At 43.3% G+C, this 15561-nt stretch overlaps 2 protein-coding genes across 5 annotated transcripts in view; one reads left to right on the forward strand and one right to left on the reverse strand.

The window, feature by feature from the left end:
* ZHX3 (zinc fingers and homeoboxes 3) overlaps positions 1-358 on the forward strand; it is a 90102-nt gene extending 89744 nt beyond the window's left edge. Inside the window, exon 3 of the transcript XR_013544756.1 lies at positions 273-358. The gene's annotated coding sequence lies outside the window, so the exon portion shown is untranslated. The remainder of the gene's footprint in view (positions 1-272) is intronic.
* PLCG1 (phospholipase C gamma 1) overlaps positions 1-15561 on the reverse strand; it is a 107331-nt gene that overhangs the window by 23930 nt on the left and 67840 nt on the right. For all 4 annotated transcript variants that reach the window (XM_020789225.3, XM_020789226.3, XM_020789224.3 and 1 more), the window contains exons 9-15: positions 14405-14506; positions 12415-12533; positions 11105-11190; positions 10003-10123; positions 7494-7662; positions 3364-3486; positions 1103-1204 (exon numbers count right to left, since the gene is read on the reverse strand). In XM_020789225.3, coding sequence (XP_020644884.2) covers positions 1103-1204; positions 3364-3486; positions 7494-7662; positions 10003-10123; positions 11105-11190; positions 12415-12533; positions 14405-14506 — 822 coding nt within the window. The remainder of the gene's footprint in view (positions 1-1102; positions 1205-3363; positions 3487-7493; positions 7663-10002; positions 10124-11104; positions 11191-12414; positions 12534-14404; positions 14507-15561) is intronic.

Raw genomic sequence — 15561 nt, forward strand, 5'->3', positions numbered from 1 at the left:
GGAACTTAAGAATCACCAGCAATGAGTTGTTGGACTGTATTACTATTACTTGGTCTGTAGTGTTGTATGCTGTGTGGATACTGTGTGCTCTTAGGCGGGGTTCTGGGTTTTAGGATTGTTATGAGGGTGTGTGTGTTTTGTTATGGTCTCTGTTCTTTGTGAATTTTGTTGTATGTGTATATGGTGTATATACGCTCAATGACAATAAATTATTATAATTATTAATGTTCTGAAATTCAGCTCTTTCTTTTCTTTTTTTAATCTCTTTTCAGAACCCAGGCAATCAAACTGAGAATTCAGCACAACACAGCAACAGTAGTCAAAGTGGTTAACAACTTTTCCTCAACACATCACAATGTCACCGCATAAACGGACACATACATTTGTGAAGTGGCAAAGGCTGGGAGCCAGCAACTCCTACAATGCAATATGTGATGCAAATGCTATTTAAAAGAGTGCACATATATCATTCTGTCTCCCTCTTCTCTGGGTGCTGAGCCCCACATTCCTCCCCTTCACCCACTTCCCTGTTTAAAACTCATTGCCTAGGCAGCTGTATCATGGCTCTTGGTCTTTGCAAACAGAAAGCATGAGTGTGGTCTTGTCCGACTCACTCTCAACCTGATCTTAGCTTTGAGTTTCAACACAGGCTGAGGTGAACAAGATAAAACTGAATATTGTAGTCTATCTATTACAATTCTAGCCTAAGAGATTCAGCTTGGATAAGACTAGATAACACCTCCTTAGACAGCATAGGCTGGATAGACAGCTCAATGGTTTAGATAACTAGTTACGTAACTGGCTGGGAGTTCAGTTCCCCACTACATTTCTAGCAGTCATGGGCAAACTGCACAGTCCCAGGCACCCCCATAAGAGGGAAATGGTAAACCACTTCTGTGTATTCTCTACCTAGAAAATCTTGAAAAGGGTCACCGTAAGTTGGAATCAACTTGATAGTGGGCAATTATTAGATAGCACTAGACCCTCCAAACTTTTGATACAGGAAAAGGAAGTTCCTTCTAGACTTTCACTCTTCCAAGATTGAGAGGACTGAATATGATTATGTTCCTCATAAGAACAGATGGCAACTCATTTTACATACCTCCTTCTGCTCCTCTTCCTCCTCATTTCCCAAATCATTGGTTGTCTCTCCAGAATAATAGATTTTGTTGCTGGTCAGGACAAAGTAATGGGGGTTCCAGTCCTGCAGAAACATAATCAGCAAATATATTGATACTGTAATACTATTTTCACAATCCAAACACTTCAAGACTCTTTGTATGTGGAAAGAAGAATTGGAAGGGAAGAAATGAGGACTTTATCTTTAAGAAGTATGAACTACACACTTGGGCAGCAATGATTTAAAAAAGAGTAATTATTCAGTATCAACACATGTGGTTATGATGTCAACACTCATTCAGTAACTTGTGCAGTGGGTCCTGCTACCATAAATGTAGAAAGTATACTTAGCCCATACTAGAGACTGGGATGAAGTGTCAAAATGGACGGGCAATAGAAAGAGAAGGGAAGTGGGACCCAAGCGATTCCCACCCTGGCTGTCTTTACAAAGACAGTGGGGTAGCGATCACTTCTGCAAGGCTTTCCCCATCTTTCCATGCCCGGGCAAAGACAGCAGGGTGGGGGAATAGCTTTGGTCCCACTTCTCATCTTTCTCTGCCTGCCCAGGCATAGAAAGACAGGAGAAGCCTGATCCAAGCAAACTTCCACCTTCGCTGTCTTTGCAAAGGCAGCAGGGTGGGGGATCGCTTTAGTCCCACTTCCCCTCTCTTTCTATGCCCACCTGGGCATAGAGAAGCAGCAGAAGCTTAATCCAAGCAATATCTCACCCCATTGTATTTGCAAGAGAGTGGGGGTGGGGGATTGCTTTGATCATGCTTCCCCCTTTGTCCCACTTCCCTTGTCTTTCAAAAACAGGGGAAGAGGGACAGACATGATCCCCCAACCCTTCTGTCTTCACTAAGACAGCAAGGTGGGGGATTGCTCGGGTCTCACTTCCCTTGTCTTTCTGTGCCCACCATGGCGTATAAAAATGTGGGAAGCAGGACAGAAGTGATCCCCGAACCCCACTCTCTTTGCTAAGACAGCAGGGTGGGGGGATAGCTCAGGTCCTACTTGCCTTGTCTTTCAATTCCCGCCCCAGGCATAGAAAGACAGAGGAAGGCTAATTCAAACGATCCCTACCCCCGATGTCTTTGGAAAGACAGCATAGTGGGCAATTGCTTAAAGGGAAAATCCCTCTCTGCTTATGCACCCGAGGAACAGCTGAGGATAGACAAAGGGACAAAAATACAGTGGTGCCTCGCTTAACGAGCACACCGTTTAACAAAGAATCCGCATAGCGACCCGTTTTTTGCAGTCGCTAATGCAATCGCATTGCGATGTTTAGATAGGCTAAACATCGCATTGCGATCATTTCTGCACCCGGCAGCCATTTGGGGAACAGCTGATCGGCAGTTCCAAAATGGCCGCCGGGTGCAGAAAATGGCCGCCCGCACCATTTTTGCGCCCTGCCCTCACTTACCGAGGGCGCGAAAATGGCGGCGCTATGGAGAAACTTCGCAGAACGGTGAGTTTAAGAGCCATAGGAATGCATTAAACTAAGTTTAATGCATTTCTATGGTGTTTTCTGTTCCGTATAGCGATGTTTCCCCATAGCGACGATTAATCCGGAACGGATTAACCTCGCAATGCGGGGCACCACTGTAAAAGGGTTATATTCATTGCTTTGTATTCGTTGGGGGTCTCTGGACCTCAAGAATATGAAGCAACAAATATCTGACAAAACAAGGATATTAACGGAATATCCTGATTCGTTTTTATATTCGTCCCCACATCTAGTCTATACAATAGGCCCAGAAATTCTGAAGTAGAAGATATTTAAGGCAGCGAGATACCACGATGGCCAAGAAACTCCAAGGGAGCTTTGGCTAATCTATGCAAATATCTCTTGCTCCTTGAAACAACTCCACTTTTTCTTCCTTGCTACTCCTTGTTTTTGGTTTGCTCTCCCACAATATCTACTTTCAAATACATCTGAAAAGATCCACATATTCCATGAACCTTTTGCCACAGTTCCCTATTAGCTACTCAGACCTACAGAAACAAATTTTCAGCTAAGTTTAGTACATGTCAGTGATATTATATTATATTTCTGTTTCAACCATCAACAGTATCTTTACTTGCAAGGTTAAATAAATTTTGCCAGCAATTACATCTTTAAAGAAATGCAGTAGAATGGCAGCTGTTCTTTTATACAGCACTCTTACTCCCCCTACCACAAAATGCCTACATCATTACTGAACATTATTAGGGAATGATGCAGGAGCTTTGCAAGAAACCTACATGATTGATTGGGTCTTCCAGGTAAAGAATTCCATTCTTTATTGAGTTGCTGATATCATTCTCTGAATACACAGCAGATGACGGCACTTCCTCATAAGCGCTGCCTTCGGCCAGTTTCTTGTGCTGCAGTGAGAGGGGTTATATGTTAGTTCCTCTAAAACAATGGTTCCCAACCTCAGGCCCACATATGTCTTTGGACTACAACTCCCAGAAATCCTGGCCAGCATAGCTAGTGGTGAAGGCTCATGGGAGTTTGAGTCCAAGAATATTTGGGAACCACAACTCTAAACAAACAAACAACAAAAACCAAACAAAAAAACAACACTGGTTGTGTAATCTAGCTTTCTGGTATGTCTAAGGAAGGGGTGTGGAAAATGTGGGAAAGGTCCAGCTGCTTTAGGACTGCAGCTCCCGCAGTTCTTTAGCAATGACTGTGTTGGCTTGGACTTCTGGGAGTTCAAGTCCAAAACACCAGAATGGGCAATGGTTCTCCAGCCACATTGATTCATTGACTGATTGATTCATTCATTATTTGTACATACCCCGCCTATCTGGCCAACACTGGTGCAGAATTATACGACAACAAGTACATAGGGTACTTCAATAGCACTAACAGAGTTTGACACTCTAAACCCTGGATAGTAGGCATCCTTTAGTCTCAAAAGACTATGGTAATGTGCTCTGTATGGAGGACTTGGAACAGCGTCTAGTGTGACTGAGGAGGCCAAGGAGCCTCGTGGCACAGTGGCTAAAACGCTGTACTGCAGCTAAAAACTGTGCTCACGACCTGGGGTTCAAATCCCAGGTAGCCGGCTCAAGGTTGACTCAGCCTTCCATCCTTCCGAGGTCAGTAAAATGAGTACCCAGCTTGCTGGGGGGGCAATGTGTAGCCTGTATAATTAAAAATTGTAAACCGCCCGGAGAGTGCTTGTAGCGCTATGGGGCGGTATATAAGTCCAATAAATAAATAAATAAATAAAATAAATTCAAGAGTGACAATCTCTTCCACACTGAAGACAAATCCAATCTGTCCCCTGTCCAGCTCCCTGGTTTTGCTGCTTTTGTGACTTCCTCTTTGCCTCGGCCTGCTGGACAAGGGTCTCTTCAAATTGGGAGAGGCCGTGATGCAATGCCTGCCTCCAGGCTGAATGCTCAGATGTCAGAGTTTCCCATCTGTTAAGGTCTATTCCTAAGGCTTTCAGATTCCGCTTGCATATATCCTTGTATCACAGCTGTGGTCTCCCTCTGGGGCGATTTCCCTGCACTAATTCTCCATACAGGAGATTGTTTGGAATCCGACCATCAGCCATTCTCATGACGTGCCCAAGCCAACGTAGACGTCACTGTTTCAGTAATGTATGCATCCTGAAAATTCCAGCTCATTCTAGGACTACTCTATTTGGAACTTTGTCCTGCCAGGTGATACCAAAAATCCGTCGGAGGCAACGCATATGGAACGTGTTCAGCTTCCTCTCCTGCCATGCACAAAGGGTCCAGGACTCACTGAAGTACAGGAGTGTGCTCAGGACACATGTTCTATAGACCTGGATCTTGGTATGTGTCGTCAGCTTCTTATTGAGCCATACTCTGTGAGTCTAGAGAACATGGTAGCTGCTTTCCCAATGCGTTTATCCAGCTCGACATCTAGAGAGAGGGTGTCAGAGATTGTTGAGCCAAGGTACACAAAGTCATGAACAACCTCCAATTCTTGTGCGGAGATGGTAATAGAGGGAGGTGAATCCACACCCTGGCCCATGACTTGTGTTTTCTTCAGGCTGATTGTTAGTCCAAAGTCTTGGCAGGCCTTGCTGAAACGATTCATGAGTTGTTCGAGGTCTTCAGCAGAGTGGGCAACAATGGCTGCATCATCTGCGAAGAGGAAGTCCCGCATGCATTTCAGTTGGACCTTGGTCTTTGCTCTCAATCTAGAGAGATTAAAGAGCTTTCCATCTGATCTAGTCCGGAGATAGACACCTTCTGTTGCAGTTCCAAAGGCATGCTTCAGCATGACAGCAAAAAAGATCCCAAACAGTGTTGATGCAAGGACACAGCCCTGTTTCACTCCGCTTCAGATGTCAAAGGGATCTGATGTTGAGCCGTCAAAAACTACAGTGCCTTTCATTCCATCATGGAAGGACCTGATGATGTTAAGGAGACGAGGTGGACATCCAATCTTGGGAAGTATTTTGAAAAGGCCATCCCTGCTAACCAAGTCAAATGATTTTGCACTAACAGAGTTTGACACTCTAAACCCGGATATCTTCCTGTCAAATCCTGCCTGAAGAACAATTTTGGTTGAATTTGAAAGTTCTTCAGAGGTGAAGAACATGAAATTAGCAAAATTTGTCAGGGCTGGTGGTGAGCGAGAGGTGACTGTTGCTAATTTCTACTCCTGACATAGTTTACAGTACCAATTCAAAGGAGCAAAACAGGGACTGGCTCTACACAGTCCTCCCCAAGGTTTCATTAAGATGGAGAAATAAGGAAAATGCAATGGAAGGTTCAACAATCTATTTCAGCATCCAGTGCTAGCAGAATTAGGACTTCCTTCCCTTTCACCTCCTGTTGCAACCTTCAATGACACCTGAAACCTGCTCCAGTCCTCCTCTCTGGGAGCAGTTTTTTAGGATGCACATAGAATTGCAGAATATGGGCCTGAGGGAGGGATGATCCAATGGAAGTGCGCCCCTTGATCTGAGCATGGTGTGTATTTTCTGTGTTCTTTGCATTATTTTCCCCTGTTCAAGGTAATTATATACATGTACGCATTTACCTAGTTAGTGACCAGGTAAGTAAATAATGTTGGATAGGACGAATCTAGCCATTGGGCAGCATTTTGCTTAGGAACAAAGGTGGGGAAAACATATGAGCTATCCTCATCTACATTTTAAAAAATTCTGAACAATTTTGGTGGTCAGTCCTGGCAGCCACATGCAGAAACAGCCGGCAAACTATAGATTAGCTTTGCAGTTAGGTCATAAAAAAATACCTTTAGAAATGCATTACTTCAGAGCTACCGTGTTTACACATCAACTTGTAAATTAAGCTCACTGCTTATCTCTCAGTGACCAACCAACAGACAACATTTCCAACTTGTAGAGTTATGGAAGCCTCATGGTAGATGTTAGGGAAGCAGAGTTTCTAATTGCAAAGCTGGTTTCTTGTATCATTTGATGCCCATCATCTGTCAGCTACAGAAAATGCCAAGGTGATCTTGAGGCAATCCAGCCATGGGGCAATGTTCATGGCTGAAGCAATTTGTACAGAGCCTATTGTGGTTGGTGTTTGGGATTTCAGCAGGCCTGATTTCTCAAAATCAAAGATCCACTTGCATTATGTGTCAAAACGCTCATGTGATTACAGCTCCAGTAATGGGTTATTTTTTTGACTGCAACTCACAGAATTCTCCAGGTAGCGAGGCCAATCATGATGGTGGCCGGGGCATTTTGGGAACGGACGTTCAAAACAGCAAAATTTCCAAGCTCCAGCTTAAGCCAGCAGAGCCAGTGGAGATGGATTGTTGGCGTTGTGCTCCGAAATTGAGTGTAGAGCCACACAGGTGCCTTGCTCCTTTTTGTGATGTTGCCATCCAAAAATTCAAAATCTCTGAAAACTTCTGAAAATCTTTTGTCACGGCAGCAAACTAATAATCATCAGGAAAAAAATCATATGTAGAGAGGACGTTTTTGAGCTCACAAGTCTGTCAGGCTTTGGTGAAAGTATAAATGCATACTACTTGTTTATAAGTGACTCTCGTTAACGAAAGCAAGGCTGTGTTCTCGAAGGCTTTCATGGCCGGCATCCGATGGTCATTGTAGGTTTTTCAGGCCATCTCCGCAACACAGCCAAACAACCCAAAAAACCTACAACCATCAAAAGCAAGACTGCTTATTAACGATATCAGCGACCGGCTTGTCCCTTAACAAAAATGAGGATTAACACCATCCTTGTTCAGGTGGGTAAATTGTTGTACAAACCAGATATAACTAATCCTAGACAATTTGTGGGCAAAGTCAAGAGATTAGAAGTTGCAGTGCCAAAACTATCTTACAGAAACTAAGCATCATAGAATCCAATCCCCATTTGAATTGAAGCTATCATTCTTCAAAGCCCCTACAAAAGGGACTAGCCTTTATGAGGATCTTCCTCTTCAGCTGGTTCGGGGAGGGCAGCCCATCAGCAGAGATATCTACTGGTTTGGTCAGCAACATGTCACCAAAGACTTTCTTAAAGTTCTGAGCCATGTTCCTCTGTTGAGCTATGCTGCAGTGATCTTCGATGGAAAGGATAACAGGATAGCTGAAAGGTAAACAAAAACATACCTGTTTCCCACAAGCCAAACTTGAATTCCCTGCTTGTAACAATCAGAGATCTGATCTGGCCACTGTGACACACACCCTAGTTACTTCCCGACAGGACTACTGCAACACACTATGTGCAGCTGCCAATGGAAACTTTAGAGCAGTGGTCCCCAACCTTGGGCCTCCAGATGTTCTTGGACTTCAACTCCCAGAAATCCTGGCCAGCAGAGGTGGCGGTGAAGGCTTCTGGGAATTGTAGTCCAAGAACATCTGGAGGCCCAAGGTTGGGGACCACTGCTTTAGAGTATAAGAAAACTTCAGAGGGTCCAAAATGTGGCAGCCAGATTGCTGACTGGGGCTGGTTACAGGGATCATATAACTCTCCCACCCCACCCCCCAGTGGCTCCACTGGCTGCTGATCAGTTTCTGGGCACAATTCAAAGTGCTGATTTTAACTTATAAAGCCCTAGACGGCCTGAGTCCAAACTATCTCAAAGACCATGTGTCCTATTATGAGCTGGCTTGGGTGTTAAGATCATCAAGAGAGGCCTTTCTCTCATCCCACCACCTTCACTTGTGTGTCTGATAGGGACACAGGACAGGGTTTTCTCTGTTGCTGTCCCCAGACTTTGGAACTCCCTCCCACAGGAGGTTAGGCTGGCCCTATTTTTGCTGTCCTTCCACAAGCAGATGAAGATCTTTATCCAAGCAAGCTTTCTCTCAGTGACTGGCTACATGAATTTTAGATGGATAGTTATGGATTACTACTCTGACCGAGTCTTTAGTACTTCTTGTGTTTATCATATCTCAAAGTGGTATTTGCTTGCTCCTTTTAAATATTTGGATACGTATTTCTTTAGATTTAATATTGTCTTTCAATGGTGTAAGCTGCCTTGGGTCCTTTTTTAAGGAGAAAGTCGAAGTAAAATTATTTTAAATAAATAAAATAAATAAACTACAGTGCCCATTGTACAGTGGTGCCTCACTAAACAATTGCCTCAAATGACGAAACCGCTTCACAACGTTTTTGCGATTGTAAAACGATGGTTTAAATAGGGTTTTTTCGCTTTGCGATTATTGGTTCCCTGCTTCGGGAACCGATTCTTCACAAAACGATGTGTTTTTTAACAGCTGATCGGCGGTTTCAAAATGGCTACCGGGTAATTAAAATGGCTCCCTGCTGTGTTTAGGGACGGACTCCCCGCTTTACAGGCAGCGAAAATGGCCACCCTTTTGGAGGATCTTCGCTGGATGGTGAGTTTTCAGCCCATTGGAACGCATTGAACCGGTTTCAATGCATTTCAATGGGCTTTTTCGTTTCGCAAGACGATGTTTTCGTAAGACAGCGATTTTCACGGAACGAATTAACATCGTCTTGCGAGGCACCACTGTAGTTCTGTACTATCTCTCATCTAACTCACCCTGAGAAAACCACTCTCTCTTTCCTGCATTTTAAATTCTGCCAGTTCTGCACATTTCTTTTAACATCATTCTGAAGCAAAAACTGAAGTCTTCAGCACATTGAGATACTTGAATCTTATGAGAGTATAACAATTCAGGATACTTTTTTTCTCTGGGGCATGCTCAGAGCACTATGTTAGCTGTGATTCTATCCAAGTACAGAGAAAACACAGAACAATGTAGTACATGCAGAATTCAGCCTTCTGAGAATCCCAGCTTTTGTGGGGGGAAAACCTCTGCTAGTCCTCATAGTTCTGTGTATTGTGGGGGAACAGTTAAATGAGTACAGCCTGATGAAATTTCTCAATGCTATTTTATATCAGAGGTGTTGCAAGAAAAGCCGTCTGCGAGCTGGAAGGAGTGTGTCTGTCTTCTGCCTAAGTCTTATGACACCTTTATTATTAGAAAAGCATGTTGTGTAACATACTAAAAAAGAAAGCCCACATATGCAAAGTAAGATGAATCATGCAGATTTGCTCAGTTTGTATTATCTGTTTAATTTATAGAATGCTAGTTGTCTTGATTTCATTTTGAATTCTGATTTTTTTAAAAAAGACCAAGGTATAAAACAGTTAAATGCACAATGAATTATACTGTTTTTCTCTCGATCTTAGGATTTATTCAAAGAGGCCAGAGAAGTATACTGGCAACTTCTTTGACAATTCATCATCCTAAGCAACAACACTTTGATGGTGGTTCACGTACCCCAAACCCAGCTCTACACTCAAACAAACCTGAGTAAGCACATATGGTTAGTGACAAGGATAGATAATAGAATTCACACATATAGAGATTGGGTTCCCTACAGTTCAAATATCCGAGAGTCCACAAGGTAAATTCTTAAAGGACAGGCTGTTGCAATCCTCATTTCACTTACTCAGAAGTCACAAAAGCATGTTCCTTGATGGTGGCTAGGACATCAGAAAACTTGATTTTGGTTGTTAATGTGTGTCCATGATAAATTACTGGCATGCCATCAGGTCCATCCCAGCAGTCAACTTGGAAGAAAGCATATTAAGAGAAAACAGACATCTAAATCAAAACCCACTGAAGCATGAAGAACATAAAGCAGGTGGGACATTGGCCCAGGAAATCCGTGGAATCATAGAGTTGCAACTGGGTCCATGAGAAAGGCATCTGAAAGCAGTTCTACAATGTACAACATAGCGTACTTTGCATCAAAGTTAAAGGTTCCCCTTGAACATTTAGTCTAATCCTGTCCGACTTCTAGGGGGCAGTGCTCATTCCCATTTCCAAGCTGTAAAGCCAGCGTTTGCCCGAAGACAGTTTCCGTGGTCACATGGACAGCGCGACTAGACACAGAATGCTGTTACCTTCCCACTGATGTGGTACCTATTTATCTACTTGCATTTTACATGCTTTCGAACTGCTAGATTGGCAGGAGCTGGGACAAGTGACGGGAGCGCACTCCGTCACGAGGACTTGATCTTACGACGGCTGGCCTTCTGACCTTATAGCACAGAGGCTTCTGCGGTTTAACCCGCAGTGCCACGTCCCTTGTACTTTGCATTGCTAAGGCTATTAGCATCAGGTCACAAAATGAGTCCATTTTTTCCAAAGCCACAAGCTAACGGCATTCAATGAAACTATCATGGAACCAGGAGGCTACTTTTCAGACTATTTGTCCATCTAAGCCCAGCACAGTTTGCTTCAGCCTTTCCAAGTTGGCCTTCTCCAAATGTTTTGATCTCCTGTTCCTATAATCCCTGACTGCAAGCCATTTTGGCTAGAGCTGTCCTCCAATGGCTGTTCTGGATTCTTGCAGTGGCTGTACAACATGCCAGGTAGAGATGTTTTACATCCACTGAAAATGCCACAGACTGGACCTTCTGCTTATAAAGTGTGTGTTTTCGAAAACAAAGTTGTGGGCTTCTTCCTAATATGAAAGCACTTCTAAAGAAAGAGGATGTATTTCCCCCAGCTCTGGGGTTCAGGAAAGATAAGAGATCCGAACTCACGCTCAATACAGCGACATCCCATGCGCAGGCAACGGGCATAAGCTTCCAAGGAGGACTCACTTGAGAACTGATCTCCTGTTAGATACCTATCATAAGAAACACATCACCAAGGGAGAATCTGTCATGAATACTGCAACAAATCATTTCTGTTTTCAAATCTTCTTTGTTTTCAAAAATGTTTCCCCATTGGATATTTTTACAAAGAAGTAATGCAACTGCAAGATTCAAAAAGTAATGCAAATGGTGCACATTCATGATTATAGCATCCTGTTTTTCATATTCTGCAAGCTAGTTATTACAAAAAGCTAAGTTCTGCAGTTAAGCTTTACTTTTCTCTCTCTTTTTTCTTTAAATATTAAATGTTTTTTTCTTTCTTATGCAAGTGTGTCTACTTGTATATAATCATGGTGATTTAGTAATTAGTGGCTTCAAACCAAATGATAATTTGCTGACAATCTCCTTTGTACACTGGACAACTCAGTGTCTGTTCTGCTGTTCCAGGCAGAGAGCACAGAAGACTGACTTATTGTGCATTTTGATGGGAGGACAAATGGAACATGCAGCAAAGAAGCTTTAGAAGCCAAGCCAGTGTAGTATTTTGCCACAGGTTGTGTGAATAGTAGATTCAGCCTACACATGATCTGGGTACTTCTGCCCTGTTTCTACAAGTCAACAATGCATGCACCAGTAGATCAGGAATACACATTTTTGTGGCTCTCAAATAATGGGATGCTGCTAAGATTGAGAAAGTTACTTTTATAGCTATGCTGGCTTTGGGATTCTTAGCATTGTGGTCCAAAAAAATATAACATGTCCAATTTTTGGTTGTTGTGACTGCAGACGCATCATACAGCTGTTCGTAGGTGGGGAGAAAACTGGCTACTTCTTCATGACACTGCAGGGTAGGCAGGAGAACAAAAGTCTTAAGTCTTCTTTGTCCTGTGGCCCCCATCTAGATCGCCTCCTCTGACATCTCTGTGAGATGCACGGAAGATGGTGCAAAATGTTCTTCACTCTAAGCAGTTGCTAGCAGCTTTAGGACTGGGGCCAAGATATGGACACAAGGTTAGGAGCCCATTGCGGTCCCAGTCAAATATCTCCTCCCCTGATGCCTTTGTTAACAAGGAAAAAACAATGTAAAGGAAGGCATTAATGCATCTCCCCTGCTTTGTTGCTTTCTCAATGCTGATCTGACTGTACAAGTAAACTTCAGATCTAACTTCTCATTCCAGCCCTGATTTCAATAGCAGAACACAACGGGGGGGGGGATCAGAAAAGTCTGACAATACAAGCCCTGTCTTTTCGCTTACGTATTATGTGAAGAGGAGATCCAGTAGTGGGACAAGGGATTGTTCATGTCCTCAGGACGTACAACATCAAGATCCGAGTTCCAGATGCTGTTCTCTTTGGAAAAGAGGAAGGTGAGAAACTTCCCAGAAAGAAGAAACAAGGAAGAAGGAAACGAAGTGTAAACACGGTTCAAACTTTTTAAGACTATTTGTTTTAATTCATTTAAAACATTTGTACAGTGGTGCCTCGCTTAACGGCGATAATCCGTTCCAGGAAAATCGCCGTTAAGTGAAAACATTGTGAAGTGAAAATAAAAAGCCCATTGAAATGCACTGAAAACCTTTCAATGTGTTCCAATGGGCTTAAAACTCACCGTCCAGCGAAGATCCTCCATATGGTGGCCATTTTCGCTGCCTGTACAGCGAGGAATTCATCCCTAAACACAGCGGGAAGCCATTTTATTTACCCGGCGGCCATTCTGAAACCACCGATCAGCTGTTGAAAAATCATCATCTTGCGAAGAATCGGTTCCCGAAGCAGGGAACCAATTACTGCAAAGCGAAATTCCCCTATTTAGACCATCGCAATTGCGATTGCAAAAAGATCGTCGTAAAGAGGATTCGGCGTAATGTGGGGCAATCGTAAAGCGAGGCACCACTGTACGTCAACAGGAGGCAGTGGCACAAAACAATGACACAAAGTATAAAATGACAGTAAAGCATCCTTAAGAATTTTGGGCTAAAAGCCTAAATGCAGTAGGATATAAGCTTGCACTGAACATAGCAATGAATTCAGAGTAAACATCCACAGGCTTTAACTGCACGACAATTTCTGCCCTTGCTGGTCTGAACCACCATTTTGCCCATTACTTCACCAAATTGGTGAAATTGGTTTTGACGATTTATGGTGGTGCCATTTTAGTCCTGTTATAAAAATCTCATTAGTTGTATAATTTTTAAGGAAGGCAGCTGTGAGCCAATGGAGAAATTTCTTTCATTAGAGAAACGCCAATGGTCAAAATTCTGCTGTACAATTATGCAAAGGGCAAACTGACTAAGTGAAGAAATCGATATAGGTAAGATCTATGGCAAATTGAGTTGCGCAACTCAGTGTGCAACTTGTAGTAGCCAAAATCCTGCTGCTTAGCATTAATAAATTGCACTAGAGGCCTTGCTGTCAATGGGGATTACGCGAGTCAACTCCTTTGTAAGTTCCATTAATTCAATGGTCCTATCTCATTACTCCCTGTAGCAGGGATGGGGAAAGTGTTGGTGCTGCTGGACTGCAATTGCCATTATGCCCTACCATTGGCTAGGGACAACTACAGATGCAATCCAATAATGGTGAAGAGCTACAAGGGCTGTGCTACAGTGTGGGGCAAGCATGATAGCTACCTCCCAATCAGCCGTTCTGAAGATTATTATTGGTCCACCTGTACAGTTTAGCATAGGGAACTAAAGGAGTCAGGACTAGAGATATACCCCCGCACAGGTGGCGATAACGAGGGTCCAGGCCCATGGGGCCGGATGGTCCCGTCACAATTTTGCCCCTGCCACAAGCTCCGTGATCCTTCCTATCACTCTGGAGCTTGCGATCGGCGAGCCACTCTTTGACCTGGCAGAGTCTTGTCATCCCACCTCCTCCCAGGAGTGGCGAGCCAATTGCGAGCTCGGGAGCAATAGAAAAGGATCGCAGCAACAGCGGAAGGTGAGTGGACGGTCTGGCTCTAGGGGGCTGGGCCCTCGTTATTGCTACCCGTGTGGGGGTATTCGTATACGAATATCCCTATCTCTAGTCAGCACTAAAACACCACTGATTGCCCAGGAGCAGCACAGAAATGGCAAGATCAAGAAAGAGAAAGGCATCTGTTAATTGGCCCCAACACGACCTGCAGACAGCCTTCAAAGAACAGGGAATCTTATAAAGCATCCGGGGCCAGCTGTAGGTGTAAAGTTCCTTCTTACTCTTCCTTCCCCCTGCCGACCATCTGTAAACTCTTGGGAGGCTTACCTCATCCAAGGAAAAATAAGGCTCTTCAATCTCCCTTAATGGGTCCTTCAGGAAGTTGAACATAAAATCTTGAACCAGGGAAAGGTTGGTAGCCCAAAGTTCCTGCAAGCACAATGAAGAAGACAATCAAACTTTCACAAGGCAGAACAAAACGAAAACAGACATGCAATCTGAAGAGTCTCTTCATTGGACCTCTACAATATTTTTAAAAGGTGATATTAGCATCTTCAGGACTTTCCACAATGAGTGACTGACAACTCGTTTGTTCACAGAGGTGGAGAAAGACAACTGGTCTTATTTCTCCTGACAACATTGCACCTGAAACTGGTTCTTCAATTCTGCAGTGTCCATCTTAGAACTGTAGCTTAATTTCATGTCCTTTGGCTCCAGTTACTGACCTCAATGATTTTTAGGACTTTTCTGGCATGAGAAGTGGCAGTCAATTGGCTTTAAGTTATGTGAAAGCCAAACCCAATGAAAAGTCCTGAGAACTCCAAAGCTCATGTTTTGAGGCTAGTTTTAGTGTATTTTAGTTTTCTAATAATATCACCCAGCCCTTATTTTGAACTTCATGAGGCGGGTTGGTTTTCCTAAGCTCATTTAATGCAACCATTGTTTTGTAAACTTTACTAGAATACTGAAAGATAGGTTAGCATTATTATCATCTTATTTCAGAGAGAGAGAGAGAGAGAGAGAGAGAGAGAGAGAGAGAGAGAGAGAGAGAGAGAGAGAGAGAGAGAGAGCAAATAATAAAATATGGTATTGAACTTGGGGGCAATGACTTGGGTTTAAATTTGTCCTCAGCCATGAAGTTCAATGGATGGGATACTTAAGGGTCATTAGAAATCTGTAGTAGGAAAATTCAAACTAAGTTGCTTTTTGGAGAATGTGTGAAATACAAATGTGATAAAAATGCATAAACATTGGCCAAAATGTATTCTCGAAGGTTTTCACGGCCAGGATTCGATAGTTGTGGTAGGTTTTTCAGCCGCGATCAGGGTGTTTTTTGCAAAAGGTCAACAAATCTACCCAGCCACAAGGGCCGGTGATCACTGCACACAAAAGACTAGCTAACGACACCCATCAATCACAGTGACAGACCATCTCCCCCCCTTATCACAACAATACACCCATAACAAAAAACACTCTGATCATCA

This window comes from Pogona vitticeps, chromosome 4 (assembly GCF_051106095.1).
Source record: "Pogona vitticeps strain Pit_001003342236 chromosome 4, PviZW2.1, whole genome shotgun sequence".
Classification (NCBI taxonomy): Eukaryota; Metazoa; Chordata; class Lepidosauria; order Squamata; family Agamidae; genus Pogona; species Pogona vitticeps.